The 12,921-nt window shown below is 39.5% G+C and overlaps 1 protein-coding gene across 1 annotated transcript in view; it reads left to right on the top strand.

Moving 5' to 3' along the window:
• LOC149286307 (glutamate receptor ionotropic, NMDA 2D-like) overlaps positions 1 to 12,921 on the top strand; it is a 119,332-nt gene that overhangs the window by 72,697 nt on the left and 33,714 nt on the right. Inside the window, exon 7 of the mRNA XM_089494222.1 lies at positions 7,179 to 7,304. Within this exon, the coding sequence (XP_089350348.1) occupies positions 7,179 to 7,304 (126 nt within the window). The remainder of the gene's footprint in view (positions 1 to 7,178; positions 7,305 to 12,921) is intronic.

Raw genomic sequence — 12,921 nt, 5'->3', positions numbered from 1 at the left:
CTCTGACTCCCTCTTTGGGTAGCCTGATGATGTTGATGGGCGGGACTGATGTCAGTGGGTGGGGCTGGTAAAGTTGTGGGCTGGGTTAGCCCCAACTGCTTTAAATTTCTATGGGGGGGAATGTTCACGGATGAGAAGTGGGGCATGTCTCTTTTGACCCAAAGATTTCAGGCCATGATCCGGAGACCCAGAGAAGTGGCACTTTAACCAGAGGTTCCCAGTTATTCTACCAGTATATACGCTAACCTTTTTTTGCATCATCTTCCGAGCAAATAGACAAATTTCTGAAGATGAATGTTGGTGTGGGTATGCAGCAACACGATAGAGATTAATTTACGCATAATTATTTTCTATAATATAAAGTATTTTTCAAAAGGATGTCCTTGGCCGTATTGTAAACTGTAAAATATTTCAAATAAATAACTCACCCAGCCCTTTCTTTATGGATGGCTGAATTCATTGTTAAAAATCAACTCTGCTCTAGCTGTGCGTCTGTTTCACTGCACTTGCCCATATTTTCAAATAAAAAGAAATTAAATTCATTCCCAACTGGTTAGAGTAGAGAAAAGAGCAAGGATAAAAAAATAAAATCAACATACTTAAAGCATGTTCTTGGCTTGCAATAGAGAAGCTGCAACGACAGAGCAGCAAAACACCCTCAAATCGGTTCAACCATTCGTGCCACTGGTTGGAAGGCGATCAGGAGCATATGATGGCTAGAGTTAACCCTATATGTTTTAAAATCATAACCATACCTGATATTTTCCTTGGAGTTAGAAAAACAATGTTCACAGTAATGCTAGAGCAGTCTCGTAACTCCCATTATTTCAAATTGTCAAAAAGGGACATTTTAGGGGGATGCGGATAGAAGCAGTAAAGGAGAACTTTACCAAGAGTTGTTGTATGACCCACCAGAGATTCTGGGAAATGTTCAGAGGGTTTGGGTCCCAAGGACGGAACTTTTGCTCCTAAAGAGGAGATGTATTCCTAAGAAGAGAACTGGCTGAAGGTATATTTACCTGCATGTGTTTGTTCTTTGAGAGAAAAGTAAGAAAAGTTACTTTTTTTGTATTCTAGTTGCCCGATGTCTAGATGCTCTCTGGATTTCTGATTCTTTGTAGTCTATCTCAATATGAGCTTTGTTTTGGTGTTATCTTCATGGAGAGCTCCAGAAAAAAAGTATTAATCTAATATAGTTGCACAAGACCAGGAGCAGGTACAAAATGTTTGATGAATAATTTGAACTATATTCTTGCAATCTATTGATGCTTCCAGTACTAATAAATATTTGACCTCCTCTGTATTAATGTCACCCACATATTTTCTACCCAGGAATCAAAAGCATATAACCTATACAGTAACAAAGCTCCATATACACAAACAAATTAACATTTCGGGGCCCGTTAGGTGTTTTAATGAATAAAACAAGGACATTTATGTCATTGTTCAACTTATTGTAAAATAATGCAGAGCTCACCATGAACGCTAATCAACAGCATCGCAAAATTGGTGGAGACAAAGTACCTGCCAAATTCAATCTATATATTTGTTACTCTATATATTTACGCTATATTTTACCAAGATATTTCTCATGTGCAATCTAAATTTATTACTTTTAATGTTTGGTCTTAAATGATCAATGGGGTGGCAGTTACATTAGAAGATGTACATTGACACCATTTGACTGATCCTTGCAAGCTAATGGTCCCCAATCAATTTTGAAAATGCCTATAGAGATCCAATCTGATCAGCAATTTCCCAAATCTAAAATATCCTGTTCGTTAGAGTAAAAAAATCCAAAGTAATTAAGACCATTCAAGCTATTATTGTATTACTTAAGAGTGATGGAGGTCAGTATTGACAAATTAATTTCTACTGCTAGAATCGATTTAAGTAAGTTATCCTTACGGAACATATGCACCCTTAAAAATTATTTATCTTGGTTTGCCCTACAGAATCACACCATGAATAAACTCCCAATCCCAAGGATTGTATTTGTCAAATAGACATAATTTCGGTGGTACGCCTGTAGTTTCTGTAGAATGTCTTATACTTATAGCTCCATAAGTAATGGCGATAAGACCAATCTCTAGTGCTAAAAATGAATACAAAAAGCAATGATATTTAATTATGCTTTTGTAGATAGCTTGGAATAGGACTGTCGTAATCGAACTGTATTATTTTAATGAACCTTATTATAAAGGCCTTGTAGTACAGTGTGTGCTGGCTTCTGTAGCAAGATCTCAGCATTTTTTTTTCCTTCTAGTGATTCTCTCTCCGTTTGGTACTACAGAATGCATTGAAAATAATTTCTTTAAAAAAATAACAGGAGCAATTTTGTGATACACAGCTAACATTACACGAAGCAACTGATGTAGATAAAGATTGTTTCAAGTTTCAAGATAAAATTTACTTAAAAGTGTGTATTTGAAGGTTTAGGGAATAGTTTGAATGTCAGAATTAAGTACTCCGCACGTTTTTGTTCTGCCCCCTGTCATTATTTAATTACACTGTGCCCTGACATGAGTGAATGGCAACAGGCATGCCGGTGAACTCTTAAGGGTTTCGCCCAGAGTCTCAGGGTGAAACGCCGCGTCTCTGGGTCTCCGGGTCACTAAGAGGGAACTCTGGGTCACGAGACTGGCGTTTTGGAATGCGCCGCTCCCCGCCCACTTCCCGTGTGTCCCGCCCACCGACGTCAGCAGGAGGACCTCCTACACGCATCCTGCAAGGGGAGGTCCCCGGGAAGCCGGAGCCAGAAAGTTTCCAGGTATGGCATCAGGACATCCAAGTCTATCTCCCAAACACCATGGTTTATTATCTACAAATGGGATGACAGTTTTGAGAAACATTTAATTTTTTTTAAGCAAAAATAAATTAGACAAGATTCTATCTTGAGCAAAATAAACATTCAGTCATAGTCTACTGGTTTTCATATGGCTAAGATACAGTTAAAATTCACATTTACAAACAAATATCGTCTACAAGAAGGCTTTGTTCAACTAAAAAAGTGAATCCTGGACAGCCTTTAGCGAGTATGTATCAAACACAGCTACCCTTTCTAGTAAAAGAAGATACTGACCTGGAGACACAGTGAAGTAGTGCTTAACTCGGAGACTCCAGATCAAACCTGAATAATTCCGAGATATCGGACAAGCTTTAAGGAATACTTGAAATCCACATATTTCTAGTGATAACCACTTTTCTCTTAACAGATCATTTTATCACATTTGTTTCTTTTTTTTAACCTCCTACTTAATATATAACACTGCTCCCCCCCCCCCCATTTACCTTCGTGTCAGGTTCCACAAGCTGGATGAAATAACTTAATGGTGTGGAATAATCATGGAAAATATAAGCATATGAATATAAGATGCATGCTGTCATAGTGTTTTTTTTTAAAATAATTATATATTTCCTGTTTTGATGTATAAACATCAATACATGGCTATATCTTGCAGTATTTGGGAAGAGAGACCTACTTTAAAGTAGAACATGAGAACGAAAAACAATTTACTAGTGTTCTTATCTGCTAGGGGTGATTGTAAGGGCAGCTACTGGTTGCTTTATTGTGATATCTCACAGGTTTAGTTCAAGACCAATCTACGGCTTCCTTGTAAGCTGACACATTTTGATTGGGTTTCTTTCCATTGTACCGGAAGGTCATCATGGAAGAACAATAATAAAAAAAAGATATCCTGAAGTTTTTGAAAATGGTTTAACTTATTATCTTTGTTCTTGTTTTCATCACATACAATCAGACCGTATTTTCTCTTGTCAAAATGGGGATTACTTGTTGAGAACATTGTCAAAAAGCTTCTTTGATGGTCAGGACAGAACCTGTTACCATTATATTGAATCACGCAGGAGATGATTTCTTCAAGCTGTGGTACATTGGTGACTTTTGGAATTGAGTTCAATCCCTGGAGATGTAGACTTGAGAATTCACCTACATTAAGTTGTAAAACCTCCATTTTGAAATTATCTTTTTGTAAACTTGCTTGTGTTAACTAGAACTATCTCGGTATTCATCTAGGTTTATAAAATCAACCTGTTTTTCCTGTAATGGGACCTTTTCTAATTATATTTACATTGGTTAGACTGATATCAATTCTAGAGTGGATGGAACTCCTAGATGTCTGGTTTGGTTGTTCTACTTCTCACAAATATGCTTTATTTCTCTTGAAAAGCTTGGCTTGGAAAGAAAATGTGGTCATCAACAATACTGGTCTCATACTATAAGTAATATTTAAAATCTATGTGTTGAAATATTATTTTGAAATAATGTATTTTTAATTATATATCTGTGTCTAGTTGCCCACATTTTCTTTTAAACTTTTATTGATCTTTTCTACTTTATGCAGGTTATGCAAAAAGTTGATATTTAGTCAACTGGATCATATGGAGAGTGTAGTGGTGGTACTGCTATGACATAGTATAATCAAGTCTTGTTTCAAAATGCAGTTGATTTTAGTGGGAAGATTCCTGGAAATATTGCATACTGCTGCATGAATTATCATATTTTATTTAATAATGCCAATCTCGATTTAGTCAATGGAAGCAGGTATCATTAACTATATAAAGAAAATATAGAAAACCACGTGTGTGTGTGTGTATGTGTGTGTATATATATATATATATATATATATATATATATATATATGAACAGCTAACAAATATCAGACTAGTATAGATGTTGTTCTAGACCAGGGGTCTCCAAACTATGGCCTGCATCATCCAGCCCCCCCACAAATTCTCTTTTAGAGACTGGCAATGCGAAATGGATGTGGCCCTGGAGGTGGCTGCAGCTTTAAACATCACATCCGGTGTAGTGCTGACATACAGAGCAAGATTACACTGCAGACAGACTCGGAGGCCGGGGACAAGTAGATAAGAGGGATTAACACATAATAATATGAACAGGAAATGCTTGGGGAGAGTATGAAGGGTAAATAATGTTGGGTATAGAAATGGAGGGGAAGGATTTTGGTGCAATATGGCATGATAATGATAGGGAATGGGAATGATGGTGGGGAGCAATATGATGATGATGATGGTGGGAGGTATGAATATGGTGGTTAGGAGACATGTCATATGAATTATGATGTGTGTGGTTGGTCCTCGTAGTGAAAGGTCCATCTACTAACAGGCAGGCTGCCCTGGTGGGGGGGAGCAAATCGAACAATTGCCTCCTAGGTCAGTAAAAATAATTTAAATCAGATCAGCCCAAATTGGGCCGGCACACTCAGTGGGGTAGAAGCTCAGAAAGATCATGTAAGGCCACGTTACGTGACCCCACAGTAGCAGAAAGGCAGCTCATACTATTTGTCAGGAGGGCTGAATGGGGGGCGGGAGCCAGCCAATGCCACCATATGTAGATCAGATGTTTAGTTATTTTGTGTTTGGGCAGGACTAGTGCTGGAACCATAGCGAGGTAACCTTGACGTGGTGGAAAGCTAATCTCTTGCCCATTGCATGTGACTCTTTATCAACAATACCAGGCCTTGTCACTATTCTTTTATGTCTTTGTTTGTGATTGCACGTTTCCTTTCATGTTGCAGCTGATCTTTTTCATGCATGTCTTGCTATCTGACCTGCCTTTGGGTCCTGCTGCATGGCTTAATCCTTACTGGTTGGTGTCCACTGTTACCATAGACGGCCCACTTACACGTCAAGCACTTGAGTCACCTAACTCAGCAACACTTGACAAACCAAATGGGAACAGTCAAGTTGCCATAAAGTCTAGTCGCATTTTACAAATTGTGTCTCCATTGCACTCATCAGCTGTCAAATTGCAGTTGAGTGGCCCTCAGTTAGTTGCCTGAGTTGGTTAGTCTAAGTTACCACCAATGAAGAATTCATTCCTGTAAGGAAAAATTGAAAAGCAGAAAGCAGCTCCATTATTATGATGTGCCACCTTGACCGTGCTCTCTTATATGCTCAAGTTTTGGCTGCTTAAAACTAATAATCACTAGCAAGAAAGTGCTTCCTGCTCAGACACGGGGGCTCACTAGCCCCCCAGGAACGTTCACACTAACCAGCACCGAAGCTGGCCAGCAGTGAATATTAGCCTATATGCACAGGAGATACATTAAGCTAAATGTGTCTCCAGAAAGTCACATTGCTGAATGGCAGAGAGACAATTTAAATACAGAGGTGGGGAATCTGATGAGTCCCTCCATGCATTTGTACTGAAAAAAAAAAAAAATAATGTATCACAAAGTGCAATTGATGGCTGGAGTGTCACTTTGAAGTTGAGTTGAGTAGAGTTAATGGCTTTAGAGTATAGATCCCAGATATATATATGCAGTTATCACAAATCTAAGTAATAAGCAATTTATAAAAAAAATCAATAACTAGCTTGTCTCCAAACTGTTCAGATATCGCTAGACTTCCTGTTCTGATCTGCACAACAGTATTCCTCTTGCAAATGTTTCCCGTCAATTCCCGGCGGCTTTATTCCGGAAGTGGTTTCCTTCGTACGAGAAATGGTAAATTTTCCCAAGTAACTTCAGCCGTTCCCGGCCAGAAACCCATCCAATTTGTTCTTCTGTATAAAGTACATGAGTGCACACATCCAAAAGATTCTGTAGCAGCTATTTTTTTAATCAGCTTGTAATTAATGAACTAACTTTACAGCTGATGACCTTAATTAAGTGACTGCGTATTAAATTAATAATACCATTACTGCATTATAACGGGACTGAGTATAAAGGGAACAAAACAAAACACTTACATGGGTTACATAGACCTAGACATTTTGGGTTAAAACCAGGGGGTTCCCGGGTATGGCTATTGGGCAAAACCAGGCAAATGCCCTGTATTCCAGAGACTGATGGGGCATCCCATCTACCTATCAATGGTAGATGGGATGCCGGCAGATTCTGTCCTCTAGTGTGTGGCTGGATACACAAACCAACACTTTCCAAAAGTCTAAGAGCATAGTGTGTGTCCAGCTGATGTCTTCTATAACTGTGTTTATGGGTTGCCATATTAATGGTTATTTTGGGTCGTTTATAGTTTACCGGCAGCTTTGGGCCAAAAGCTGCCAGACTCGCTTATCGAATTTGTGTTTTATTACAAATATTACAAATACAAAAAAAAAAAAAATGTGATGAAATTGACATGCGAAGTCATCCTTTATCATTGTCAGTCATGTGTTTTCTGCTTTCTTTCAGAGCCATACAGCCCTGCTGTTTGGGTCATGATGTTTGTCATGTGTCTTACCGTGGTTGCTGTGACTGTTTTCATCTTTGAGTATTTCAGCCCTGTCGGATATAACCGAAGCCTGGCCGAGGGGAAGCGTAAGTAACTCATCGCGATAATATCTATGTTTGTGTTGTCTGATTTTAAGTGTGCCGTTTTCTTTGTTATGTACGTAATCTCTGGGTTTAAAAGGCTATTATTTAATCTATTAATAACCTGAAATTTTGAAAACTTGCCAGCACAAAATATCTATTTCTCTCTCTCTCTCTTCCACTTTCATTTCTCTATATAAATATAGTTTAAAGGTGCTGTTCCACTTAGACAAAACATTGTGTCATCTAGTATATTAAGCAAATTAACCTTAGCATAGATGTATTATTCTTTCATCTGAAGGTTTAGGCACACAAAAACAACACATATTTGAAGATGCTTTTTCACTTTGGCAACAGTTTATCATAGCCTACCTTTTTATCACATGACAAATAAGTGTTCCTGAAAAAAAGAAGGGCATAGATATTTGTAGGTGTTATTCTAGCAGCAGCCCAGGAATCTGAATGTGTGTGCCTTTTATACTTTTTAGGTTGTGTGGTCCCCTTTCTGTATATTTTGTCATTTTGAATTAATCATTTATTTTAATTTTGCACAATCCCAACCCTTGATATACAAAGTGTATGTGTCATCCTAGTTGTACAGATATAAAAACGCTTTATAATTATTTAGATCTACTATTTATAATTTATTTTCTACCAATGCCAGATAATTCGCACAAAACTGTAATCAAGAAGGGTAATGCTATTCTCATACCTCTACTACATTCCTTAGCATTTTCTTTTCTTCTCTAATTACCTTCCTGCCATTAGGATTTTACGAAGCGATGAGTTTGAGATCTGAGCTAGAATCCTTGCATAGTGCAACGCTTGTAAACTTAATACAAGGACTGTTTGATTGTCAGGAAGCTTTCGTCCCTCCTTCTCCTGCTCCTTGCATCTGCTTCAGATAATTGTTCCGATGTACATAGCAAGCTCCAATCACAAAGAAAGGCTCAGGGGATGATTAGTATCTCTTACTGATTAAGAGAAAATGTGATTAGCTAATTAGAACATGAGATAAGAACTTTCCTTAAATCAGATGGCATTAGTGGCTTGCTTATAATCTTCAAGTGTTTTAAAGACGAGATTGTGACAAGAGGACAAAATGATGACAAAAAAATATTGCTACTAACTCAATGAAGAGACTCCTCGATTGTAAGCATTGTTTATTTTGGCTGCTGGTACAGTTGGCCCATATTATTATAGCGGCCTACCTACTGTATTCTTAATTGCTGCACTAGAGATCAGGTGCTACAACCCCCCAAAAAGGTGTTTATTTATTTCTAGTTCTTGTATATAGTATTCAAAACATAGACACATAACATTTAGTATACCCCTTTTTCCTGATGTAAGATTTAATCAGTCCTTTGTTGCAGCGCAGGAACATCTCTTGACAGCCTGGACTTTTCCCTGTCGGCAGAAGCCAGCTTGACAAATGATCGAGCATTCCCTTCCATTGGATGTCAGTGCCACTCACTGGAAGGTCACTGGAGGACAAAAGAGAATCAGCAGGGTCTCCTGTTGCTCCACCTGCTGGCTGATCACATCTATTGCGATCAGCAATGCAGGGCTTTGGAGCAGCACAGACAGATTAGGAGGAGGAGAGGGATAAAAAAGTTTCTTCCTTTTCCCAAGAAAATAATGCACTGGAAACAGGAGATGTTGCTGAACATAAACTAGGTCATTGTTCAGCGGTGGCACCTTCAGAAGTATTGTTAACCCACATTGCAAAAAAATAGATTTTTTTCTATTTTAGAATAGAATTGGTTTATGTATTATCACTAACAATTATGCTTTATGAATTTCTATGATTTGTTCTCCTGAACAGAACAAACTATAATTTGCGTGGGTTTGTTAACTATGAAAAAGGGAATAATGATTTAACAAACATACAAAAAAATGACAAAAAACTTCTGGTCTTTGGGTTATGAAAAATACCTGGTCCTGAATGAGTTAAAAAAAGGGTACATGAATTCTTCTTGTCCATGCTGCCTGACTTAATGTTGCATCAGCCCTGGTATTAGGTTATCTTAAGAATGGAAAACTTAAGATCACAGCATACTCTTATTTCCTTGATTATTATATATCAAAGTTTTTTCTTTTTCTGGGAATTCAATATAATTCTGAGAAACAAATTAAATTACAATTGTATATTAACCAGTCCTATAGCTAGAACAATATATTAGCCCTACATGTTCCCTTGTAAAGAAAAAAATGAATAAACAAGCACAAGAAGCTACTTACTATTAGTAAGATCTATAAAATTTTGGTAGCGGTAACATAACTACCCAGTTGCAATTTTAGAAGGCGATTTAAAAGCACTGGCAAAAATTAGTTTGAAAATAGTATTGTTTCCTTAAAGCAATGCAAGCGGTGAACTAAATATTTAGGAAGGCAGGAGAAATTGTGGAAAATTCTAAGTACAAAGGAGAGAGAGTGAATTACTGTTTATTATAGATGTAAAGCATGTTGAGCAGCAAAATTGAACAATGGGTGGTTTTGTTCACGGACACATCTTTCCCTTCCTTTGTGAGTAAGATAACCCATATTTTTTCCTAATATATCGCTACGCCACACGATACAGACTATGTTTCATTTTGTTGTGGAGCCGATGTTTTTTCTCGGAAGCTGTGGCTTGTTATTTTATGTCGTTTGTGGGGATATGTTTCTAATATAGTATTACATTTATTATACTTTAAAAAAAATATATATTAGCCAGGATCCTATTCACAGTTAAACGGTAACTACCGTATTTGCTCAATTATAAGACAAGGTTTATTCCAGAGCAAATGCTCTGAAAAATACCCCTCGTCTTATAATCGGGGTCGTCTTATAATCAGACCTCAAATAGGTCTGGCTATGAGACTAAGATCCAGATCCCCCGCAGCGATGCCAGGGACCTGGATCCTCCTGTGTTATGCCCCCCCCAACTTACCGGTGCTTCTGAGTCCCCGGTGCTTAGTCCGGGCAGCGTGTAGTGCTCTACGCAGGGCCGGCCTTAGGGGTGTGCGACCTGTGCGACCGCATAGGGTGCCATGGTAGCAGGGGCGCCTGGCCGGGACTTAAATAAAAACATAGTTTTGGGGGTTTTTTTGTTTTTTTTTAAACTTTATTTAACATTATTCATGTCCCGGGCAGGGGCGCTGAGCGGTTGCTCGTGAACTTCTCAGCAACCGCTCAACGCCCCTCACTCTCCGTGACTCCGTCGCGGTGCCGGAATCTCATGTTGAGCACCGGACTATTCCGGCGCTCAACATGAAATGCCGGCACCGCGGCAGAGAGAGAAGACGGATGCCTCCTGCTCTCACCGCAGGACTCCGGCAACAAGGTAAGTGTGGGGGGGTGTAGTTTGAAGGGGCAGAGGGGGGCATGTAGTTTGAAGGGGCAGAGGGGGGGTGTAGTTTGAAGGGGCAGAGGGGGGGGTGTAGTTTGAAGGGGCAGAGGGGGGGTGTAGTTTGAAGGGGCAGAGGGGGGGTGTAGTTTGAAGGGGCAGAGGGGGGGTGTAGTTTGAAGGGGCAGAGGGGGGGTGTAGTTTGAAGGGGCAGAGGGGGGGTGTAGTTTGAAGGGGCAGAGGGGGGTTTGTAGTTTGAAGGGGCAGAGGGGGGTTTGTAGTTTGAAGGGGGTAGTTTGAAGGGGCAGAGGGGGGGTAGTGAAGGGGGGGCGCCAGAGGAGTAGTCCACACAGGGCGCCACAACGCCTAAGGCCGGCTCTGGCTCTACGCGATTCGCGTAGACAACTTCCGCTTGAACGATTCGCGTAGACAACTTCCGCTTGAACGATTCGCGTAGACAATTTTCGCTCAAGCATAATCGCGTAGAGCTCTACACGCTGCCCGGACTAAGAACCCGTAAGTTTGGAGGAGGGAGGGAGTGTTAAACGGGGGGCATAAGGCATTTCTGGAGGCAGAGTTCTCTGTGAAATGCCTTTTAAACCCCTTAATGCCACTCTGCCTCCAGAAATGCCTTATGCCTCCCTATATGCCACTCTGCCCCATAATATGCCTTTTAACCCCCTAAATGCCAGAGTGGCATATAGGGGTATAAGGCAATTCTGGAGGCAGAGTGGCACATAGGGGGTCAAAAAGCATATCATGGGGCACAGTAGCATATAGAGGGTTAAAATGCGTATCATGGGGCACAGTGGCATATAGGGGGTATAAGGCATTTCTGTGGCAGAGTGGCAAGCCTGGGGGGAGATGTGCATAACGGGGGGGGGGCAGGTTGAAAAAAAAAAAGGAAATAAAAACAAAATATTTTTCTCAATCATAGCATTTATTAACAAACTATTGTTCACATAGTTTACATGAATTAACATTTACTGGTAAAACTTTTTTTCCTATAGGGTCGTCTTATATTCAGGCTTTTTCTTTTTTCCATAAATTAATATTCAGATTTTGGGGGGGTCGTCTTATAATCAAGCAAATACAGTAATATGTAGAAATATAGATAGAGGTCCATGAATTTCACAACTTTACTGTATAAGTAATTTGATTTGTTGATCCAAAAAACAATAACTGATTTTGGCAAAAATAAATCAATTATAACATTGTAGATTGTTATACAATGATAAAGCTGCTTCTCCGTGTATCCATGTATGTTTTTTCGTTCTCCATACAGGAGGGTGGTGTTTGGTCATGCCCACTCTCCACCTACTCTGTCCCATTTCCTACCCACTAAATGGCTAGCCCTGCCCTTACATGTAGCTAGCCCCACCTCTTCACAAAGCCACTCCCTCAGAAGAGGAAGAACTTGGCTTGACGTCCCCAGTAGGTCCTAAAGTCAAATGAAAACTTTTGGTAAACCCTGGTCCATATCTGGGACCATTCCAGCTCCAGTTTCCCAGAACTTTTTCGGGTCTACTGATGTGGGTGGACAGTCTTGCTGGGCAGTCCTCTGATAAGTTTGAGGAGAAGAGGGGTAGTATTGGTATAAGGCGAAGTGGCCTGGGAGTGGGGCATTCCTCAACGCCATGACCCCGAGATTCTCCATGGTGACCCGGAGAAGCAGAGCTTCACCCAGAGTCTCTGGGGAAACCTGGAGAGTTCCAAGGTATGCCCCTGGCCACAACTCTAACCTCACCCCCTAAAACAGAAAATGACTTTGTTGGCCATTTGACATGACATAATGTGCCTATCGTAGCCACTAAAGAATTCTTCCTTTTCTATAAAAAAAAAAAAAAAAAAAGGAAAAATTACTCTTCTTGTACACTTAAAAGATAATTTTGTAACATTTACAACTTTCATCCTAAAAAGAACATGGTTCTTATGTTTTCCAATTTAAACAAAATCAAGTCTGAAAGCATGGCCTTTAACTACAAGTTTTCCACCCTTTTAACTTGTCGTAATCTTATAAATTCTATGAAGTTTCCACTGAGATGTTCTCCCATACAAATCCTTTATTCTAAAAGTGAAAATGCTAAAGCAACTGGATCAGTTTCTCGTTAAATACTGCATACTGGAGACTATATGCAATACATAGAATATATTAAAGGTGCTATGTCACATACTCTGCTTAATTTAACCCTTTTATAACTAAGTGGACCATTAGAAACACCATTCCATGTCTGTTAAATGCCCAGACCATTTCCAGAAATAATTATTTATTGGGGAAGAGTCTGTCTCATTCAC

Source organism: Sceloporus occidentalis, unplaced genomic scaffold (assembly GCF_023333645.1).
Source record: "Sceloporus occidentalis isolate IW3139 unplaced genomic scaffold, rSceOcc1.0.p SCAF_70, whole genome shotgun sequence".
NCBI classification, from domain to species: domain Eukaryota; kingdom Metazoa; phylum Chordata; class Lepidosauria; order Squamata; family Phrynosomatidae; genus Sceloporus; species Sceloporus occidentalis.
Note: the sequence above shows the minus strand (reverse complement) of the source record. Positions and strands in the feature narration are given on the sequence as shown.